Below are 24,376 nucleotides of genomic sequence, written 5' to 3'. Positions count from 1 at the left end.
TACATTGATACAGCAGGAGTGGGAGCGGTTTATTGTAGGACAGGAGGGGTATATATATTCCACACAGCTTATCTTAATTAACATAAACCAGATACAGCAGTCAACCAATAAGGAATCTCCACACTTAATGGCTCCCTGGCGTTACTTCACAAACCACTCCCTCTGGCAAAATGCCAGGCACCATCCTGACTTGTTTACAGACTCTAACAAACTGGGAATGTTTGCTTCTTGTTATATGCTCTCTCAATTTGTTTGCTGTGGTTACTATAATAATACTCCACAATCTTGATGGCTTAAACAGCAGAAAAATATTTTCTAATAGTTTTGGAAAGTTTTAGAGGCAAGAAGCCCCAAACCAATTTGTTGGCAGGGTTAGTTCTTTCTGATAGATCTGTTCTAGGCCTCTCTTTCTGTTCTATAGATGGCTCTCTTGTTCTTGTTGTTGTTCTTGTTCTTCTTCCTCTGGTTTGTGTGTGTGTGTGTGTGTGTGTGTGTGTGTGTGCGTGTTAGTTACTGGAGATGGAAGCCAGGACCTCCTAGGCAAGTATAATAAGTTATGTCCCCCAATTCTTTTTTTTTTTTTTTTTTGAGATAGGGTCACACCAAATTGCCCAGACTGGACTTAAACTTATGACACTCCTGCCTCAGCCTCTGGGGTAGCTAGAATTACAAGTGTGAACCTCCACACCCGGCTCATTCTTTTAAAATACAGTTTAGTTTTGATATATTTTTCCTTTTAGCTATAGAATACCACTTCCTGCCTTTCGTTCTTTAGGAGAAGTTGAGAACACAAAATGATGTGAAGAAGCAAATCTGAGTCAAACTATGGCCTGTGATTGTAATACTCAAAACTTGCTTGGTTCACCAGCATCTTGGGGCAGGTTGTCATGATTGCTAGGGTGTCCATGACATGTTTCCAGCCTGCAAATTTGGAAAAAAAAAAAATCTTTGTGAAGGTTCACTCATGAAAGAAATATATTGTTTATTGGTTTTGAAAGAATTCATATCCAACAGATCTTTTTCTCCCTATGTGTATGAAAAGATAACACTTTATTGAATGTCTGTGTGACAGGTAGATATTATTAGATGCCTCATTTAGAAAATTGAGAAAAATTGTGTTTCTGCTTTTGTTTTTGTTTTAAAATAAGAAATTCCTTTTTCAAATTAAGAAAAATAAAAGAAAGAAAAGAAAGATGTTCTCCAAAGATATGCAATATTTTTGCAGGTTAGTGAGCATGAAATTTTTGCTGATTGTATTATAATTAGTAATGGAAAGCAGAGGGATTCCAGCTGTGTTTATTTCATTGTAGTTTGATTATTTGGAGCTGTGGTATTATCAAGAAGAGCATAGGCATTTAATATAAATCGGTTGGGTAAGAACTGGCTAATTGCAAAATTGTTCCCATCTTAATAATCATGTTACTAATGTAATTGACTTTTTGTTGTTGTTATTGTTGGCAACATTGAATTGCATTTTAGCAATTTGGAATAGCACTTAACTGGTATTTATACTGATGTTCATAAATCTAAGACATAGTCCTCTGAGAAATTAGGTCAAAATTTTATCTGTACACAAATAAGACCCAGAAACAAACCTGTAGGGAAAGTATTACTTTTTTAAAATATATGCTTTCATTACATAATACACATAGTACTGCATGTCAAAATTCCAAAGAAGCCATTCTGTTTCTGGTCATTAGCATGAAAGAACAGTTAGCTAATATTCGGCATTTATTTTAAAATGTTTTTAAATCAAAGTCCCTTCTATTTAGAATAATTTAGACTTAATTGGTATTTTTTTCTTTAACTATGAAAAGCCTTCCTTTTATACTTCAGTAGAAGTCAGAGACAACTTGACATGGTGAAGCACACTTCAATATGACACAGTAAATGTAACTGAAGTGCACTAAGCAGCTATCTGAGGATTCTGAAAAATAGGTGGAAACAGGAACAAACAGTCCACCCATTTTCATGGTTCAACTTATGCTTTTACCTTTACTAATTTTACTAATTTTTTAAAATTAGTTTTCTAATTTTACTTACTTATGGTTTTTTTGGACTTTATGGTGGTGCAAAGACATACATGTCCTGTAGAAATTATACTTCACATTTTCAATTTTGATTTTCTCCTGGGTGTCGGCACACTCCAGAAGCAGCCAGGCACAGCATCCAGTCAGCCATGTGACCATAAAGGTAAACAACTGATACTCTAAGGTGTGTTGTGATGCTTAGCTATGGTATTCAGTAGGTTAGGTGTACTAAGTGCATTTTCAACTTATGATTACTAAATTGGAATATAACTCCACTGATTGGTCACTGAGCATCTGTGTTTTGGAGGGAAAACATTAGAACTCAAAATACGACTACACAGGCATTGGGTTTCCTGTTTCTTTTCTTCGTCTCCTTCTTTTGTTTTTTTTTTTTTTTCTTTCATCTCTGGGAAATTCAAAGACAGCATGAATTCAAAGATAGCCAGAAATTCCAAACTATCAATAAAGTGAGACTGTAAGAACTCCAAGAGAATTCCATTATTCCTACTTCTGATTGGAGTAGAAGTAAGTCCTTAAAGATTAGGAAGAGTCAGTGGAAGAGATACTGTAGGTTTATTTTTTGTACATTTTACTGAAGATTTCTTTATTTTTACTCTTTACTATTGTTCAAAATGTAATGAGTGAAAACATTTTGTATTGCTGCATGCCTTAGTATTGATATTTCATGCAACAATAATACCTTATTAATGTTAAGGATAGTTCAATAATATTTAATTTCTTGGTATTGTACTGAGGGAATACTGGTACTTTTTTTCTTCATAGGAATGTGAGGCTATGCTCCCCCAAATCTCATGGGACTTTGAATATATTTCCCAGAGGGATATTGACAAAAAATGCTACTACAGTCCATTTGCAGAATCTCCTTTGTCTTGTCTCATTGTGAACATGTTAGTCTTCTCTGAATGGTGAGTGAAATCTGTTAGGTGCAGGACAGGCTGAGTAAGTTGTCTGTAGGGCTTGCCAAACAAAGTTAGCTGCAGGGTGACCTGGACACTCAAACCCTCTGTCTGGTTCTTTATCACCTGTTTGCTTCAAGCCTAAACACCCAAGCCCCCACTCAAGGCTGAACACTCAGCCCCCCTTGTGCCAACAAGGCAGCTTGCAGACCCAGAGACCTCATTAGATTTGGGCTATAAAAACTCTCTCCTGCCGGGCCCCTCTCTCTCTTGCTCTCTTGCTCTGTCTCTCTCTCTTGCTCTCTCTGTCTCTCTTGCTCTTGCTCTCTCTTTCTTCTCTCTCTTTCTTCTCTCTCTCTCTCCCTCTCTCTCTCTCTCTCTCTCTCTCTCTCTCTCTCTCTCTCTCTCTCTCTCTCTCTCTCTCTCTTTCTTTTCTCCTTTGTTGCACTGCTGCAATAAAGATCTCTTGGTTGCTCCGAGTGTTGTGGTCACTTTCCTTTCAAAATCCTTTTTGATGAAAGGATGTATTTTACATTTAAATTTAAACAGGATGTAAACAGGAATTCTCCACGTGCTTGAAAATGAAGTCCACTTAGAAAATGATAGGTAAGACCAGACCTTCCCTAGGCAAAGACAAAAGAATACTGGGTCCCAGTTTTTCATTCTGCAATTGAGTTCTCGTGGCAAAATTGCCAGAAGGATGCAATAGTTGGGTGAATTCCTTAGATTTCTTCCTGAAATTTCAATCTGAATCATGTTGTCTTGACCATCAAGGTCAAAACATCCTTTGAGAACAAAGATTGTCTTCAGGAATTTGCATTACCTTAGGTTCTTTAGTTCCTTGAGCTGAAAACATTGGGGTGGACAACAGATCCAGTATAGATCCTGCTTGGCTGAAAAGCATCTCTCTGTCTGAGTGTTTGTGATTTAGTCATCTTTCTCACTGCTGTAACTAAAAGATCCTACCAGCACAATTATAGAAGAGAGAAAGTTTATTGGAGGCTCTTGGTTTCAGAGGTCTCAGTCAATGGACATCAGGCTCCATTTCTTAGGGCTCAAGGTGAGGCTGAACATCATGCAAGAGTATGTGGCAGAGAGAAGCAGCTCACCTGGTGATCAGGAAGCAGACACATATTCCACTCTCCAGATTAAAAATATATACCCTATAACCATGCCCCCAATTAATCACTTCCTCCAGCGACAACCCACCTGCCTTCAGTTACCACTCAGTTAATCCAATTAGGGATTAATTAATTTCTTGGGTTAAGGCTATGATTCCGTTATTTCTCCTCCAAACCTTCTTGCATTATGTCACACATAAGCTTTTGAGAGATACTGTATCTAAATCATAACAGTCTATTTGTCTCTCCCTCCATTTTTCAATGCACAACCATAATCAAGCCCCTATTTTCCTTGAATACATCCATACATTTTGTTTTGTCATAGTTTTCTTCCTTTTAAAGCAAGGGTTCTTGAAAGAACACTCTAAAAACCCAGTTTCTAACATTTAACTCTTTTAATTACATCTAGAAAAATATAATTTCCCTTCCTGTTATTCCAATAAAGCTAAGTTAAGCTCACTAAATAAGCTCTCCTTTGGCTCAGGATGGAGCTCAGTGATGGAGTGATAGCCCAGTGTGCATGAAGCCCTGGATTTAATCTCTAGTACCATATAGAAAAAACAAAAACAAAAACAAAAACAAAAACAAAACAAAACAAACAAAAAACACCACCAACAACAACACCAATACTCCCCTAATTGCTAAAATTAGAGGATCCCCATACAAGTTTTCTGATAGCTGATATTGATGCTGACATTCTTTGAATTTTCTCTGTACTTGGTTTTAGAACAATACCTTTCCAAAAGCATGAAAAGAGAGCCTACCACATGGGAAAGAATGCTTGCCAGCTACTCTGTCAACAGAAGATTAATATACAGAATGTATAAAGAATTCAAAAAGCTTAACACCAGAATAAACAACCCAATCAATAAATGAATTGAACAGACACTTCTCAAAAGAAAAAATACAAGTGACATAAAGTACGAAAAAATTGTTCAACATCTTTAGAGATTAGGGAAATGCAATCACAACTACACTGAGATTTGTCTCACTCTTGTCAGAATGGCGGTCATTAAGAATACAAATAATAATAAATGCTACTGAAGATGCAGGAAAATGGACACTTAATATACTGTTAGTATGAATGCAAATTAGTGAGATCATTGTGGAAATCAGTATGGGGTTTCCTCAGAAGGTCAGAAGTAGAATTGCCACGTGATCCAGTTATACTCCTTAGTATTTATCCTGAATACTTAAAGACAGAGTTTTATAATGATATCTGCATATCCATATTTATAGGAGCACAATTCACAGTACCAAGTTATGGAACTGACCTAGGTATTCACCAATAGATGAATGGAGAAAGAGAATGTGGTACATATATATAGTGGAATTTTATTCAGCCATGAAGAAGAAGTTAATTATATCATTTTCAGAAAAATGGATGGAATATGAGAGCATTATATTCAGTGATATAAGCAAGACTCAGAACTTCAAGAGTTATTATCTGTTTTCTCTCATATGTGGAAGCTAGAGAGAAAAAGGGGGAAAAAGCAGGAAAAATATGATGAAAATAGAAAGGAGGACAGTACAGTAGTGTAAGGGGACAAGGGAGGGATAGAGAGGATGAAGGGGAGGTACTAAGGGGTGAAATTGACCAAATTATGAGCCTGTATGTGTGAATAGGTAACAATTAATCCCACTATTATGTATGATTGTAGTGTACAGATAGAAAAAGAAAAATAATAAAAAATTTCCTAACTGCTAAAATGAAAGGCTTAACATATAGGCTCTGTGACAGCTGATGCTGATGCTGGTATGCTTTCCCATTTCTTTGTCCCTCTGTACTTGGTTTTAGAGCACTATATTTCCTTGTTCTATATGTCCAACTCTTTCTAGAATTCACCTTTGCCACTTTTTAAAATTTGGTTACCACCAACTTCTAAGAGTGGGCAAGATGCCTAGATCACATCATCCACACTCTGATTTTCAACTCTAAATGCTAATGATTCCCACATTTGTGTCTTTAAACTAAACCCAACTACTAGCCATGCCTAAGTTCCGTTCTGTCTTTCCCTTATAGGAATAGAAGTATTTGCTTTGTGTAAGACTATCAAGAACCCAAATGATGGTTTACACTCAGCCTTTTTTGCAGATAGGTGGGGTCATGACCAAACACTGGGCCATAGGATATGGGTAGACATATTAGGAGATAGCATCTAAGACCTTCCTTAGAGGAGAGCACACGCACGCGTGCGCACCACACACACACACACACACACACACACACACACACACACATGCATGCTCACTTTCCTTCTTTGTCCCTGCATGCATACTATGCGATTTGAGACATAGCTGCTACCTTCCTGGACTCAGAACTCGAATCCACAGATTGCAGAACAACAAAAATGAAAAGCAACTCTAGGTTCTCCTTAGATGAGGAGTTCCCCAAGGCAAGCCAAATACAACCAGTGAATATTCACCAGGGAGCTTGGGTCATTCTCCTTCTCTTAATATGAAATCATATTAAGGGTTATTTAATAAGTATTTCCAATTTTTCTTGATTCTTTTTCTTCTCCTCCATTACATTTACTTCTTCATCCTTGTTTCCTATTACTACTTTCCACTTATTTGCTACCTATCCTATTATACACCCTACTAGGTACAATTTACCCACATCCTTTTACTTACATGGCATACTTTTGGGAATGCAAAACTTAGTGACCAAAACAACTTCACTCTCTTGTGTCTTTGCAAATTCTTTTCCCTCTGAGCAGTGACCTCTCTGGTACCTCCTCCCTAGGGTCTTCCTAGGAGACTTTCACTCATACATAGGGTTATAAAACAACTCTACACTTAGAAGCAGATAGTTTATCAAGACTAAATTAAAAATAAATCCACCCAAATGAATCCAAAAGCAAGTCAGGTGCAGTGGCACTCATCTGTAATCCCAGTCACTGAGAAGGCTGATACAGGAAAATCACAGGTTTGAGGCTAACCTCAGTAACTTAGCAAGACCCTTAAAAACTTAGGGAGATACTGCCTCAAAATAATAATAATAATAATAATAATAAATAATTACTATTATATAATATATAATAATATAATAATATTATTGGCTCAGTGGTAAAGCTCTCTTAGATTCAATCCCCAGTAACAGTACTGAGGGGACAAAAAATTCAAGAGACAGAAGCAGTTTAAAATGTCTACAAATTTAAACTTCTAACTATAGAAATATTCTGAATTGTTCTTACAGAATCTAAATAAAATCAATGTGATTCAAATCACATAGTCATAAAAATATGTCCTTTTATAGCTGGATAAAGCTGTTTTATTTAATATTGTGTTAACTATTTTTAAAGAAAGGGTTCTAGTTTATAGAGAAAGGCATACTTTACCCTATTTTGTGCATTGATAGCTCATATCTGTCACAATTTTCTAAGCCCAGAAAGAGTTGAACTGAAGAGGGTCTACTACTTTATGGAACCTCTGGAGACAAGCTCAAGCCTAAGCGCTTTGCTATGCCACTTTGATCTCAGGCCAGATGCTTATATATGCAAAGTTAAAGTGAAACTGGCTTAGGGGGTTTTACACTGATAATTATTTAACTTACTGAAGTTGGTTGTTGATTTACTGATCTCAGGGATATGTGGTAAGACTGAAGAAAGGGAACACTTGACTATGAAAGAAACAGTGATAGAACAGTTTAAAAAATCTCCACACACAGTTTATAGATAAGGACAAGTTTTTGAATTAATGATCTATATGCAGCAAAATCATAAAAGGTTCAGTAGATTACCAGAGGCCTGGTTCTGGGTTGGGAAAGGGAAAATGAAGAAATGTTCTAAACTTAGATTATGATGGTTGAACAACCATATACACTTATTAAAAATTATTGAATTGTATACTTAAAAATAAGAGGAATTTATGGAGTGTACATTATATCTCAATAAAGTCATTTTTAAAAAGTAATAGGTTTGAGTGAAAAGATTCAGACCAGTAATAACAATATTTGGAAACTATTTCTGGTTCTAATGACCAGTTATGAGGACTGGATATTTTAACTTAAAATCCCTCAGAAAAATGAGAGAAAGAGTTTCTATTCTTAAAGCTTAAAAAAAATAAAAACAGAGTTAGAGCAAAAATATGTAGAAAGGCTAGATTTAATACAGTAAGAGGAAAGTAAGACATAAATAAAAGCAAATTGGCTAAGAAGTTTATGAAAAATTGTCCAACACTGATCTAAGAACTGTAAATGCAAACAAAGAAGGAGGAATTTTTGATTATCTAAGATTTTTAGAAGGGACTAAAGGTCATTAAATTAGCACACCTGGGCAGTTCACTTATGGGTTGCGGGTGTGGCTCAGTGGAGTGCTTGCCTTGCATGCATGCAAGAGGCCCAAGGTTTGAGCCTCAGTACTGAAAAGAAAGGTTCTGTTATGTGCCTTTGCAAAAACAATATACCTTAAAGGGCTATCCAGTATGCTTTCAGAGATTTAGGAATAATGATGTTTAAAGAAGAAATATGTACAATTTCAAAAAACTCAGGTTCCTTCCAAAATATAGGCCTTACATTTCTCTTACTCACTGCCTTCTTCTCTTCCCACTCCCATGCTTCCCTACCCTTTTCTTTCTGTCTCTTGGCTATGTGTATGATTTTCAGAACAATGCTGAAGATCACTGCATTACCAGTTAAGTGAAAATATTTTTGACCCTTTTCATAATACCATCTCAGAAACGTTCTAACAGTAGAAGAAAACTTAATTATTTTGATAAGTTTTCTATTGGAAATCCAGAGCACACATTATATCTAATGGCAAAATATCAGAAAGCCAAAGACTATGCCTGTACTCTTTCCTTAAAATTGTAAAAAGTGCAATATTGGACTTCATGTTCCTTTTATTTTTTTCCCCAAACCTGTTAATTTCTTTGTTTCTCATTGTTCAGGGTTGCTATAGAACAATATTTGGTGTACTGTTAGTTGCTTAAAATAATTTGAGATTCTAATCTGTTATGATTTGGATGTAAGGTCTCTCCCCAAAAGCTTACTCACACATGAAACAATGCAAGAAGGTTTGGAGAAGAAATTATTGGGTTATAATATTAACCTAATCAGTGAGTTAATCCTCCTGGGATTAACTAAGTGGCTAGAAGAAGTAGGCTATGGGGGAGCATGTCTATGGGGCATATGTTTCATATCTGGAGAGTGGAGTCTCTCTCCCCCTGCTTTCTGATCATTTTGTGAGCTGCTTCCCTCCACCACACTCTTTCACCTTGATTTGAGCCCCATAGAATGAAGCCAGTCTTCTATGAACTAAGACCTCCTAAATTATAAGCCCTCAAATAAACTTTTCCTCCTTTACAATTGTGTTAGTTTGGTCTTTTATTCCCAGCAGCAGAAAAGCTGGCAAAAATCATATCTTAGTTAGATCACCTTCAAAGGTTTGAACAAGATAGGAAACATTAATTTTTTAATGAAATTTCATCTTGTTCAAAATAGATAAATTGAAAAAGGAGGGAAACCAATATAATTTGCTCCTGAGCTTGGACTCTTGTGTTTGCACAGTACAAACTGGAGCCACCGCCAGACTCTGCTTCTGTGTCCCCACAGGGCTTACTTTTTGTCCCTTGTTTCCACCCCACTCAGATGCCATCCTATCAGTGTTTCTTTCCCATGGTAGCATGAGCAAAATAACATGCTTATACTCACAACCTATAGCACTTACAGCATCACCACATAGAGGAACACATATTAAGTACCTTTATTATCTATCTCCTTATTCTGGATATGAACTCAACTATGTTAAAATTTTGCTCTTTAGTTCACCGAGCTGTTCTGAGAAAAATGTGTCAAAGATTAATAGTATGGTTGAATGGAAGAAGTAACTAGAGTGAGTGAGAATAGTGTGTGGAGGTTAACTCATCCAAATCTATGCTACCATCCGAATTTATCTAGAACAGATGGCTGGGCCTGACCCTGAATATCTGTTCAGTGATTCTGGGGCAGGATCCAAGAACTGCACTTCTAATAAGATCCTTTTTGATGTTTATGCTGCTCATCAGAGGACTATGCAAGGAAATTTTTGTACCATTTGAAATTGTTTTTAAACAATTATTTAAAATTTTTATTGAATAAATTCATCTTTTTCTTCTTAAGAACCAGCAATGACATATCCAATGTATAATTCCTCGAAGCTAATTTCAGTGACCACTAACCAAAACAAATGTTACACCTCTAGTCAGGATACTGGAGTCAACTCTTAAGTATAATGGTAGTAATTACATGTATAATACTTTTTTTAATTAAAATTTTAAAAATATATAAAAATGTACTCAAATGCACCTAGTATAAAATTTACTTTCTTAATTATTTTTCAGTATAGAGTTCTAAGGTAAGTACATTTATATTGCTGTATAGCCCGTCTCCAGAACTGTTACAGTTTGCAAAACTGAAACTCTATGCCCATTAAATAACTCCCCATTTCTCCCTTCCCCAACCTCTTGAAACCACCAGTCTACTTTCTTTTTACATCAATTTGACTATTCTACACTTTATATAAATGTAACCATACGCTATTTGGCTTTCTGGTGACTGGCTTATTTCACTTAGTCTAACAGCCTCAAAATAAATACATGCTATAACAGGTCAAAATTTCCTTCTTTTTAAGAACTGAGTAATAAATACTTCATTCTATGCATATACCACATTTTTATGTATTCATCAATTACTGGACCTTGAATATGGGTGTCCATTTGCTATAAACATGGGTGTACAAATGTCTTTTGGGACACTTGCAATTCATTTGAATATATACCCAGAAGTAAAACTGCTTGCTTGATCATTGGTAAATCTTTCTTTCTTTCTTTCTTTCTTTCTTTCTTTCTTTCTTTCTTTCTTTCTTTCTTTCTTTCTTTCTTTCTTTCTTTCTTTCTTTCTTTCTTTCTCTTTTTCTTCTTCTTCTTCTTCTTCTTCTTATTATTATTATCATTATTATTTTGGTTACTGGGATTGAAACCAGCAGTGCTTTACCACTGAGCTACATCCCCAATCCCTTTTATTTTTTATTTTGAGACAGGATGCCTCAGTTGCTTAGTGACTTGCTGAGGCAGAATTTGAACTTGTGATTCTCTTGCCTCAGCCTCCAGAGTCACTGAGATTACAGGCCTGTGCCACCATGCCTGGCTTCTATTTAAAAATTTTAAAGGACACAATGTTTTCTATAATAGTTGCATTATTTTACATGATAACCAATAATACTAAAGAGTTTCAGTTTCTACACATCCTAGTCAATAGTTGTTCTTTTCTTTTTTTTCTAATTTTTATTTTTGTACTAGTCCTCAGAGTGAGTTTGAGATGATATCTCAATGTGGTTTTGATTAGCATTTCCCTAATAATTAGTGATGTGCAATGCTGTTTCTATTTGTTTATTGATTTTTGTGGGACTGGTGATTGAACCCTTGACATGCTAGGTAAGTGATACTACCACTGAACTACATCCCTAGTTCTTTAAAAATTTTATTTTATTTATGTTTTTTTTTTTTTTTTTTGAGATTAGAGCTTGCTAAATTACCCAGGTTGGCTTCGAAATTGTGTTCCTCTTGCCATAGCTTCTTGAGCAGCTGGAATTCCAGTGGCTCTGGAGGCTGAGGCAGGAGGGTTGGCAGTTAAAATCCAGCCTCAGCAATTTAGCAAAGCACTAAGCAACTTAAGGAGACCCTTTCTCTAAAAACAACACAAAAATGGGATGTGGATGTGACTCAGTGGTTAAGTGCCCTTGGGTTCACTAATCCCTTTTATAGGAAAAGAGAGAGGGGGAGTATTCAAATAAAAATGCTCTTTCAATTCTAAATTGTAGATTGACCTAGAATATTTTTTTTCTTTGTTGTCTCAGATCATTTCACTTATATCCTTATCTTATTTGATTCTTATAGCTGGCATTTGTACCAATGTCTCCCTTAATTAATATTAAATAGATTTAAATAGGATACTGAATTTGATCTCTAATCTTTCCAGATTTTGGGGGGGTACATGGAATAATCATCAAAAATGAATGGCTGTAGGTGCATATTCCAGGAGAGTGTATCCTTGTGTGTTTTATAACATATGAATCAAATGAGAGAGCTATATGGCCCATTCTTATCCTAATAATATTAGCTGATGATCTTGGTTCTAAATACCCCAAATTATACCTACTTTGTTTAACCTGAGGAAAAATAGAAATCAGACAGTTATAACACATATAAGGCTGATCATGGTGAAATAATTCCACTTGATCTTGTAGCCTTTTTCATAGATGTAAAACAGAGTATAGCTAAATACAACATTTTTTTTTTCACATTTTAAAACTGTGGTACCCATGTTTCAAACCCAAACCCGCTAATAGTCAGTTTACTGTATTGTGTTCAGAAATGCAGAATGTATTTCTTAGGCATTAATTTTTTTCTTTTATTTTTTCTCTTTCTTTTTTTTTGTAAGATTTACACTCACCATCTTTACTTAAAGTATGCAAATATGGCTATTTACATAACATCCCTTCTAATGTACTCAGGTCACACACCAAAAAATTCCCTTTAGGATAAACATCATGCTATCATCAATTAGGTGTCACAAAATAAAAGATATTTTAATATTGTGTTGCAAAGAATTGCTTTGAGCTCTAAGTGCTTGGAGAATAATAAGTGCCTCTGCATATAATTTTCAATCAGTCACTGTATTGTTCAGAGAAGTAAATGACAGTATAAGCACCTGTAAATATTTTATTCAGAGGACTATAGGAAACAGAAAGAATATTAGGCTAAGGTAGGTGGACAGGTTGATTTAGCACCAACAGTGGCCTGATATTTTTCAGGTGCAATTGTAATAACTCTGTTATTGTAGGACAATGATTTTCAAAGATTTATGATAAACACATAGCAAAAGTAAATTAATTAATAAATTGATTTAAAAAAAAAAACTTTCCCAGTATTCTTACTTGGAGGCAGATCCTGCATTTTGGGAATATAAAAACACTCCCTGAAATGCTTCAGTGTATCTTCCTCATCTAGGCGTAGAGCCACCTGTTCATCTGTTGGGTGACATCTGAGCTCAGCTGCGATGCGTTGCACCGTGTCAGATGGCAGCTCAAGAGGTGAAGGCTCCATCACAGCTGTTCTCTAAAAGAAAGAGATAGTAAAACAATCTAGCTGCCATCATTTTTCTGCAGAAAATTAGTTCTTTAGAAACTATATATTTTAAGACCAACCTTCCCATTTCTTAATGACAGAAGTAATATAATTTAATATAATTAATCAACCAACCAGTAAACCACATGCCTGAATTTTTCTCATATATAAAATAAAGAAAATATTAGTAAGTTAGGATGTTGAAAGGACCAAATTAATAACAGTGTTTAGGACAGAATAAGTTTTCAATAAAAGTAAGCTCCTTCTTTCTTTTCTTCCTTCTTTAACCTGGTGGGCTCTGCTGTTCAGGCTGACCTCAAACTTGCCATCCTCTCTCCTTACCCTTCCCAGAAGATAGGATTACAGACATGAACCACTATGCCTGGCTTTTTAACATTTTTATTGTCTGGAAATGCTATCTAAATGTTTATAATTTCATCCCATTACCTTAAGATATATTACTAGGAATTGACAGTTAAAATTCCTTTGTCAGAGAAAACATTCAGCTATTGTTTCGGGGGAATTGGCTAACTTCACTGAGGCTGACTCATAGTGGGGTAGGGAGTGGGAGCATGGGAGGAATAGAGAAACTCTAGATAGGGCAGAGGGGTGGGCAGGAAAGGGAGGGGGCAGGGGGTTAGCAAGGATGGTGGAATGTGATAGACATCATTATCCAAAGTGCATGTATGAAGACGTGAATTGGTGTCAACATACTTTATATACAACCAGAGATATGAAAACTTGTGCTGTATATGTGTAATAAGAATTGTAATGCATTCCACTGTCATTTATTTTTTAAAAAATCAATAAAAATATTGTATTTTTTTTAAAAATGCCTTTGTGTAGATAAAAAGTGCCCCACCTAGCTTGTCATTCTTCCTATCAGTTCTGCTATCTCAATCCCACTGGTTTTTGAACCACAGTTTTAAAACTATAGAAATATTGAAACAATAAATTTTTACTGTGAATTAAAATGATATTGATAAAAAAGTAATTTTACTTTAAATGTTAGTATTTTTGCCATATGCATATCAAAGATATCCACACACCTACTGATAAGGAGGAGAAATTTATTCCTTTCCAACATCATAAGTACCATCTTAGAACAAACGGGACCCTAAGGTATTTCTTGAAACTACATTTTCTTCTGTTCCATCATCATTTAACGTTTCCCACCATTTGGGAAAGAATACTTAATCTTTCTGAAGAGGCTAAATTCATATATTATTATTCACATATTTTTAAACTTCACTAAAGTTTCTTTGCTTGTGTATTCATTTATATTTCCCCCCAATTTTAGTATATATTTTTGGATGTTGAACAAGGCATGTGTTAGTAGAGAAAAAAAATCCTCAGACCAACTTTATTTACATAGTATAGTTCAGCTGACTTCATACATGCCTTCATTTAAATTCTTGCAATGAATATTTATTGAGCCCCTACCAATGTGATCCCTGCACTGGTAGAACAACAGTGTTAAGATAGTATATAATTGCAAACTCCTGCACAGTTTACTTTTTGTGATAGAAAAGAAAAGTGAGCAATGCAATTTTATGTTTCAAGTTCTATAAAAAACTCAGAGCAGAAAGTCCTTGGAATGATAGTTATACTGGTAAGAGAATCCATGTTTTTTTGTTTTTTTTTTTCTGAGGAAGAGATACATGAGCCTTTCTGAATCATGTTATGAAGCGAGCCATGTGAAGACCTGCACCTAAAAAAGATGACAAATGCAAAGGTCATGGGGAAGAGATTGGCTTAGCCTATTCCAACAGCATAGTAAGTGAAGCAGGGGACAGGGTGGGAAGGTAGACCATGATGTAGAGTAGGTAGAGGGAGAAGTGAATCTTGATGAACTTTTAAGGCTGGAAATAAGTTTGGATATTTTGTAAATTGAATGAGAAAACACTGGAGAGATTGTTTCTGGTTGTGATTTGTTTTTGTTTTTATTCCTCAGTAATGGGATTGAACACAGGGTCTTGTACATATGAAACAATGGCTATACCACAGACCTATATCCTTAGCATAATATTGGAAACTTTTGGGTAGCAAAGTGAAATGACATAATTTTACACTAGATAAAAACCATTTTGCATTGTGATGAAGTATAAAAATTGAAAAAGAGAGATAAATTAAGGCTATTATAGAAGTCTAGGGTACCAGGGATGGTGGATAAATTTGATCAAAAGGGAAAGACATATAGAAGAGTGTGACTGTAAGATACATTTTGTAGAAAAAGTAGATAGGAGTGTGGCAGATTCTCTCTGATGAAGACAGGACAGTGGTTTATTTTTAGCTTTAGGATCTGTGCAAATATGTGAAATGTGATAAAAGACATACCTGGGGAAGAAAATTTTTGAGTAGGAAAATCAGAGTTTTGAGTAGGGAAATCAGAGTTCTACATAGGGCATACTAAGTGTCAGATTGTTATTGATCATCAAGGTAGCAAAGTCAAGGTATATGAGCCTGTAGCTTAGTGGAATATTAATCACAAGATATGTGTGGCATTTCTCAACTTACACATGGTATTGCATCTACATCCTGGGAGTCCAAAGTCTAGATCCTTGTAGACCAAAACTCATACAGAGATAAAGCTATGATTTAATCATCTTTGTGCTGTACTCCCTTCCCTCTTCCCATTCCCAACATACAGGGTTAGAAAATAGTTGCATATCTCATCATTGTACAATGCCATTAAAATGGACATTCTTCCTTTGTTATGAGCCAGGCTATATTGGCAATGGCTAAAAAGACTCCATTTTACCCTGAGATTGCATGTCATGTAAGAAATGCTTCTCCCATTGGAACACCCCAACTCTGTACCCATCAACAGTTGCTTAGCATAGCATGTTTGGCAACATAAAATGGAATTCTTATACAATGTAAGATTGTTCTCTTTTTGGTTTCCATTTTTTTTTTTTGACAATGCACACTGTCAGAGAATGATGGTCTAGATACTAGTAACTCTTCTTGAACTTGTCTAGATGTTAGTAACCATTCTTAACTTGTACTCAACTAGGGTACTTTTGACCCATTTCCCTTTCTGCTTATGATTTTAGATTTCATAATATTTGTTAATGGTCTTGATTCACAGCAACAGTCACTTATGATTAATGTACTGACATGCTTTACTTATGGTATAAAAGGTGGACTCCATCCCCTGGAGGGTGTCAAAGGGTATAGACTTGCAGCCCCTTGGCCTGTCAGCAGGTGAATAAAGATGGTTCTGACTCATTGATTTATGGCAATCTCGCCATAACACTGTACTCTAATATAGATTCTTCTAATTGTTTGATCTTTTCCTTCCTCATTATTCACAGAGTCCTAAAGATCCATTCATTTTATTCCTCAATAAAGGTACTTCACTCATTCCTGTTTTTACCTCTTTTACAACTGCTTTTGATATCAGTTGAAGCTCCAATTCATGATTTTACACTAAAGTCAAAGATTCTTTTGTTGATGTTTGTGGTGATTTCAATACCTGTTAAATTATTATTTGTCCTTCCTATGAAAAGTTCTATTTCTGTGGATTTCTCATGCCATTTCATTTGCATATAGTTTTCTGCTTCCACTTCTGTGTTCAGATTTCTAGACACCTTTGAAAGCCCTAGCTCAAAGCTACATTTTTCATGAGGCCTTTCATGAGAGCTCTGCTAAAAATAGTCTTTCCTCCTCTAAACATCTGTAACATTTATGAGCACACCTCTTATGATAAACAAAACATTCTGCCAGTTTCTATATTTATTCAGGAGCATGTGTGGGTGGGAAAAATGAAACATGCTTTCATGTCCACAGCTTGACTTTAAAAGGGTCCCTACCTATAGTTTTCTGATGAAGAAATTTATCTTTTGATTAGAGATTGCTATGCCTTTACCCCTTGACATGATCAATTGCCTGGTGAGAGTTGATTAGACCTCTGCTGGGCCCGTGGCACACTAAAGACTATGTACTCTCTAGTCAGTGGTCTGTGGGTGAGTTACTCTGAAGCCTCTAACCAAACAGTGATGATGCGGTTTATCTGAGCATATAATCAAATTCTTTCAGGAATCTGAGCTGTGAGATATATTCATTCATTCAGTTAGAAACAGGAGTGTGGATTTAGAAGAATCAGAGAAGAATCTATAAAATGCTAAGTTCCAGAAAGAATATTGCTCCGAATTACTCATTTGTCAGAGTAAAATAGAGCCACTGATGGTCGCAGCAAGGAAAACATGATTCCTATAAGTAAAATCACTTAGGTGCATAATGCCTGGAGATTGAATAGCTATGACTCCCCCCCAAAATGACAGGACAATCCCATCTTGAAGCTCACTGAATCCTTACATGCAACAAGCTCTGTGAAAGGCCCTGGTTTGTCTGCTTGGCTAGTTATACCATTTCATGAGATGGTTTTCTGCCTTACTACTAAGAGTCTCCTTACTGTAAAACTGTTATCTACAATAGCTTGAGTGAGTTGCTGATGGACTCTACTGAAGGATATTCTACCTGGGGCCTGACTCATATTTCACTGGTCTTTATGGCCACCCCACTGCTGAGCAGTGTCTTTTAGTTAATGAAACTGCCCCCAAATGACAGTCAGATAAGAGAAGAAAGTAAAGATCTTGGTGAACTATTTGGCATGCCTGACAGCCTACTCCCAGAGTTAAACTGTCTCCCCTTCTGACCACAAAGGTTAATAATTAGAGAAACATTTCCAGTGAAACTCAGAATCAAGAGAGTTTGACTTATATGTGGGACCTTCTTTGAAAAGTTGTTCTTTGCATGATCTTTGGAGGTGACTTTATATTTTAAGTGAGTTTACTCAAATAAATATGAAGATTATATAAAATAAAATAAAGATTAGTTTACCACCATCACACTGAGTACAATTTGATTTTCCTTATTTAATATATATTCATTAGCTTCTTTATATTTATATCTTATTTAATCCTGGTTAAAGTCATGAAGAGTCCCAATCGTATCCACTCATTTGGAGACCAAACCCCGGAAAAAAGACAGTAGAAATATAAATGTTGGGTATAAGGATAACAGAGCCTGGTGTTTGTTACTGAACTGGGCCCACAAGGCTGAGTCAACTATCTTCTCTTGGGAAGACATATAGCAGATGTATGGAGAGTTCCTACTCAGAGACTTGAACCTCTTATTTAGTATTTCCTTGCATCTTGATGCTGATTTTTTTCAATGCTGATTATTTCTTTAGCTCATTCATTTTTTTTTTTACCTTTGTGTTCTTTTTTCAGACCTACACTCAGTCTACAAAGCATGATGTAATATATAGGAATCTATGTGCTCTTTTTAAAAAATTATTCCAAATCCTGTTTCAGCCAGGCAAAAATCAAAGTGGCTGGTTCCACTTCTGGGCTTGTCAAACTAGGATATGAAGATGTACTTGATAGGACATTCTTCACTGAAAGAGTGTACCCTCAGCCAATCTATCATGATGCACGGCCTCCAACAGACTTAAATGTCATCTTCACAAAATAACACAGTGCCCTTACTCCAAGGAAATAATTATTCACTTAAATATTTTACTTAAATATTCACTTTAATATTTTATTTGCTTTAGAGAATAAAGTTTAAAACAAAAACCTCCAAATTTTATTTCAATATTTAGCATTAATTTCATTAAGAAGGTAGACACATACACATTGTGGTCTTAGGCATGTCACATAACCTCTTGGTGTATTACTGTTATATAAGATAAAGTTAAATTGTACTTTATGAGATCATGGTTGGGATCAAATCACAGGAACATTTATAATAAAAGTAAAAAAAAATTTTATGATACTTTTAAATATCAACACTTTCAGGTGGGAAATTGACATTTTGCCCTCAATTTAAGCTTTGATATTTTGTAAATTGTGTCTTCACAAGTTTATTATGATAGCTAAGTCTTTAAAGCTGAAACTTTTTAAAAGCTGATTGGGGCTGGGGTTGTAGCTCAGTGGTGGAGTGCTTTCCTGGCATGTTTGAGGCACTGGAGTTGATACTCAGCACCACATAAAAATAAAATTAAAAAAAAGGTATTGTGTAAAACAAACAAACAAACAAACAAAAACAGCTGATTGTATGAAATAATAGAATGCAGAATGTTCTACTAACCTCTTGTGCTAAGGTTCAACAGTTAAATAAATGACTAGAGTAATCAATAGTTAATTTGTACATGGTGGAGCTTCGTTTCATTACTGACATAAGCGAATTCTACTCTGAGTTCAAAGTTTATAACATGATCACACATATTATAATGGTGATCCTCTTTATGCTTCAAATATAACCCTTGCAACTCTACCACTGCAATTTACTTTTTAAATAGATATGTTTCTTTCTTTTCCTCTCTCCCTGCTCCTCCTTAACCCAACTACCCCCCAATCTCCAGGGAAACATGATTATTATTCTTTCCTTCCCTTAGCAGAGTTATCTGTCCCTGAGTACACATCCACCAGAGGAACAAAGTAATCCATCCAGACTTCAGGGATGGTACCAGAAGATCTCAGAAATGACTGTCTTCCAAGTTAAGAAGGTAATTACAACTGCAAATGGAGAACACATGGAATGAAGCCTTTGAGTCACCTCTTTAGAAGCCTTCCATTCCTACAAAATCACAGCCTCTGGCACAAGAATCCCCTGTGTTTCTCCTTTACTGGCAAAGCAATAAACCTTTTCCCTTTTTCTCAAAACCATGTCCTAATTATTGGATTGGCATTGGGGACAAGGACTGGTTTTCGACAACTGTGTGCATGAGGACATGTGTGCGTATGTGCATGCGTGCGTGAGAGAGAGAGAACGAGACAGCATGTGTATGCTCAAGAAAGTGTGTAGCGTTTCATTGAGAAAGTAAACTTATTGAGCATATGTGGACAGAGCAGACTTCTTTGAGAGTATCAGTGGGAAATGAGTGACATTGCAGTTCACCTTTAGGATTCCAACAGCTCCCTGAACTTCACAGTAAAATCATACATGCATTTGCTCCAGTGTCACTACCAAAATAATACCCCACCCTCCTCAAAATAAAAGCAGAGAAAAATGTATCTACTTTCCATTCCTAGGCAAATGTTTCACAAAATAAAAGGGGAAGAAACTGCGCCCAAAGAATAGATGTTTCACTTCTCTAAACATTTACTATGACTAATAACAGCATGAGACAACTAGAGTTACCAGAAAATAGAAGATTTATAGTTTATCTAAAGATATCTTTCCCTTATCTGGATTTTGATCTAATCTTAACATTTCAACTCAATTACTTAACTTGTCAAAGGTAACCAAGTTTAGTAAATGAATTGTCATGTACTACTGACACCAATTCTTTTTCATTATATTGCTAAATATCTCTTGATTTATCTGTTTTTAAAGGGGTCTTTTACAGAAGTTATGCCATTATTGTTCATGAAGATAATTTGAAGAAGGAGAAGGAGAAACCTCTAAAGCACCGTAACAAATACTCTAGCAGAGAGAATTTTCATTTGGAAAAGTCACCCGAGCAGAGCACACATTTGTGTACAGAGTACACATCACAGCCTAAGTGCTTACCAGATGGGATTTCCACGGAGGCCTCAGTTTCCAGGACCCCTGAAGAAACCTTTCAAGAATTTTTTGCAGCTTTATAGACCAGAACATAGGGTGAGAAGTTCAAAGAACTGCTAAGACTCCACCCTGTGGGGAATTTAGATTTTTAGTTCCTCCCACTCCAACTAATCTGATTGTCAATCTCTAGTTACTGACAGAAATCTAAGCAAAAAGCTGCTCTGACGCAGAGGGCTCCTCCCTCCAGCCACTGCCCCCAGAGGCATTTGTGATCTTTAGACTCTTGCAAATACTTACTTCCTCGCTTTTTGGATCTTTAGTGTGTGAGCTAATGATTTTGTGCTGGAGCTAAATTCCAAAACTTGAACTCGTTTTTTTTTTTTTTTTTGCTTTGGGCTCTGGAATTCTCTAGACTGGAATCTCAACTCTAGAGGCATTCTCCCTGGATTTTGAGGTAGAATTCTAGAGTTACATACATTGTGAGTTTTTAGTTACATGACAGTCTGTGACATTCACTGGGTAAATTCTTTTAGTCAGAAGTTTAAAACATTTTTTTTTTAATTCCATTATCTAGTTGGTTGTCCAATATGGGTTTAAAAAAACTCCTACATTAGACAGGAACATTACAGCATGCCCCTGTAATCCCAACAACTCAGGAGGGGAATTCACAATTAAAAAAAAAAAAAAAGAAGAAGAAGAAAGAAAGAAAAAGAAAGAGAGAAAGAATAAAAGAAAGGAAAAAGACTGGAGATGTAGCTCAGTGACAGAGCACCCCTGAGTTAATTCCCCAATACCACACATACAATACAACACAACAACAAAAACTGCTTGGACATAAATCTAGACAGATTGATTACACAACAATCGGAAAAAAAGAATTAGGGTTTGATGATCCACATAAAAACTAGTCTTGGAAACTTCATTAATGTGAATTATTCCCGTAAGCCTATGAACTGTCTATTGTTATAGCTATATTACCTTTTTAGGCTTATTCCTGAGCTTGGGTCTTTCTTTTACAAAATATCCTTTTAGATATAAAAATTAACAGCAAAGATTGAAAATTTTAGACTTAGGATTCAATATTAAGATGGGGTCTGAGTAATTAAATTGCTTATTTGTACCTATTCTTTGTTGAGTATCCACAACTTACAAGGGAAAATATTTCATTTTATTATTTCTATCAAGTGGTCACTGAATAACCCTAGGAAACTGACTTAACAGGTGTTAAGGCTATCTCCTGTCCACCAATTAAATATAAAAATACTGTCCTTATAGGATTGTTGTAATAAACACATGGGAAGCTATTATATTGTGACAATAAGTGACAATCTTTTTTTTTTTTTTAAGTAACAGATCAAAAGTACTACCCATCTGTCTCCAAGGGAGTGGATGGAGCATGTGAAATTATTTTAATACAGGTAATTGTCCAGTGAAAAAGAAGATTGATTCCATCTCATCAATCCTATTCTTACCATATATCAAGTTGTAAGAGTAACAAAGATAAACAAATGATAGAAACTGATATATCAAGGTCTTTCTTTCAATTTTTTTCTATAATCCTTTAGTAATGCTATTAAAAACCATTCCATCTTTCTTAAAAATTATCATTTAACATTTCCGCTTTTAAAGTGCCTGCATGGGAGTCTATGGCAGTATCTATACTTCTGTTTCATCTGTTTTATAAATTCCTCTCTTTTTGTTGACTTCATTTATAAAAAAATGTATCGAGCATATTCTTTGCACTAGGCATAAAGCACAATGCCAGAGATATAAGGGTAGGCAAAATCTCTATGATAACATAAATTTCTAAAAAATATAAAGGAATTCCAAGATCACACATCATAGGGAAGAGATGAAAATAAGGCTCATCACAGGGCTAGCTGTGGAAGTAAAGAAAAAACAGAGTGAACTTCTATTCTCTTTTTTTTCTTTGAGATAGAAAAGAATATATGGTAAGGTTGTACCAATTCAGAGCTGTCTATTTCCACCTGTTTCCTAATAGCATGATATGTCTCTGAGAGGCAGACTGTAAGTTTATCCTCAAAATGGATTGACTATGAGTGAAGGTAAATAAACACCTATAGAATTGCTCTACTTTTTCATTAAAGATTTAGTGCTTTCCATCTAAATTGAAGACTGGGAATTAAGGAAAGTTCTGTTCTCTCAAGAGACAATTCCTAAATCATTAACTTTATTAAGGTTTAGAAATCCACATAAAAACTAATGTGGGAAAACTAGTCAGGTTGAAATGGAGATGAGAATAAGGCAGGGTCACATCTGGCCAATCCAGATTCCATTATTGAAATTAGTGACTAAAACTGAAAGAAAAATCTCAACTTTGTTGACAAGTTGGAGAATGGTTACAAATTTGTAGTCTCAACCTCAAATATATAGGGCATTTTACATTATTTCTTCTTTTTTTTTTTTAAATTACAACTTTTTAAGAGATGTACTTTTCAGAAGGAAAATTTAATGTGTCACTACTGGAACTCTCCTTCTGTCTTCCAGGAGGTGGAGGGAAGTTCCCTGGTGATTTACAGCAGGAAGTGGTCTAGGGGGTCAGCTACTTCTTCTTTCATCTGTGCCTTTCTCCTCTCCCCACCCAACTCTGCACCCTCAAGCACTCATTTCCCCTTCCTCTTGGGTATAACAAGTATAAGGTAACAAGTCCCTTCCCCTTAGGCATAACCAGGATGATGTAATAAGAGCTTTCTCAAATGTCAAGTCAGGAGGTCACAGTCAGGTAATTTTTATTCTGAAGCCAAGTAACGCAGAATCTTCTCTATAGGGAGGGGAAATTCAGCCATTGTTCCAAATCCCTGAAAAATTGGTTCCATCACCCCTGGTGGATAACAGAACCCTTGGATACTCAAGTTCCTTAGGTAAAATGGAATGGTTTTTGCATATAACCTGTATTCAACCTGCCATGTATTTTAATTCATCTCTAGATTTACTTAGAACACCTAGTACACTGCAAATGCTATAACTAGTTAATGAATAATGACAAAACCCCCCATATCACTATAAATCCAATTTCATTTTTTCCAGTACTTGGGGTGAACCTAGTGGCTCTCTACCACTGAGCTCTAGCTCTAGCTCTTTGTTCTTTCTCCCTCCCCCTCCTCCTCCTCCTCCTCCTCCTCCTCCTCCTCTTCTTCTTCCTCCTTTTCCTCCTCCTCCTCCTCCTCTCTGTCTATTTCTCACCCCCCACAGTCTCCCTTCCTCTTTCTCTCTCTCTCTCTCTTTCTTTCTTTCACAGGGTCTCCCTGCACGGCTGCAAGGCTGGGGTTGAGTTTCCATGTACCACAGCATGGAGCAATTTGTTTTCCAAATGTTTTCTATCCAGAGTGGGTACACACAGATGTGGAGGCCCAAATACATGACTAGAACACAGGAACATTAGTCTCCACTAATGTTCCATTAGTCTCCATTAGTCTCCCCCCTTCTCTTTCCTTTACCCACCCCTCCCCTTTATGTTACTCCTCTCCCTCTCTTTCCCTCTCTGTTCCCCTTGATTCCCTTTCCTTCTCCTTTCTCTCCTTCCATATCCTTCTTCTTTTTCTCTTCTTTCCCAATCTCCCCCTTGCCCTTTTCCTCCCCCCTCTTATTTTCTCCCTGTTTTCTTCACTTTCTCTCTCCTACATCCTCTTACCCTCGCCTCCCATCTCCTCTACTCTTTCCCAGC

General features: G+C 35.9%; 1 protein-coding gene across 2 annotated transcripts in view; it reads right to left on the bottom strand.

The window, feature by feature from the left end:
* The window catches only part of Kynu (kynureninase), a 169,308-nt gene that overhangs the window by 89,055 nt on the left and 55,877 nt on the right, over window positions 1-24,376 (bottom strand). The window contains exons 1-2 of one of the 2 annotated variants that reach the window (XM_040294268.2): window positions 20,698-20,896; window positions 12,984-13,164 (exon numbers count right to left, since the gene is read on the bottom strand). In XM_040294268.2, the coding sequence (XP_040150202.1) occupies window positions 12,984-13,164; window positions 20,698-20,784 (268 nt within the window). In that variant the 5' untranslated portion in view covers window positions 20,785-20,896. Of the gene's footprint in view, window positions 1-12,983; window positions 13,165-20,697; window positions 20,897-24,376 lie in introns of those variants that run through there. The other variant, XM_013358843.3, reaches the window with a different exon arrangement.

Source organism: Ictidomys tridecemlineatus, chromosome 7 (assembly GCF_052094955.1).
Source record: "Ictidomys tridecemlineatus isolate mIctTri1 chromosome 7, mIctTri1.hap1, whole genome shotgun sequence".
Taxonomy (NCBI): Eukaryota; Metazoa; Chordata; class Mammalia; order Rodentia; family Sciuridae; genus Ictidomys; species Ictidomys tridecemlineatus.
Note: the sequence above shows the minus strand (reverse complement) of the source record. Positions and strands in the feature narration are given on the sequence as shown.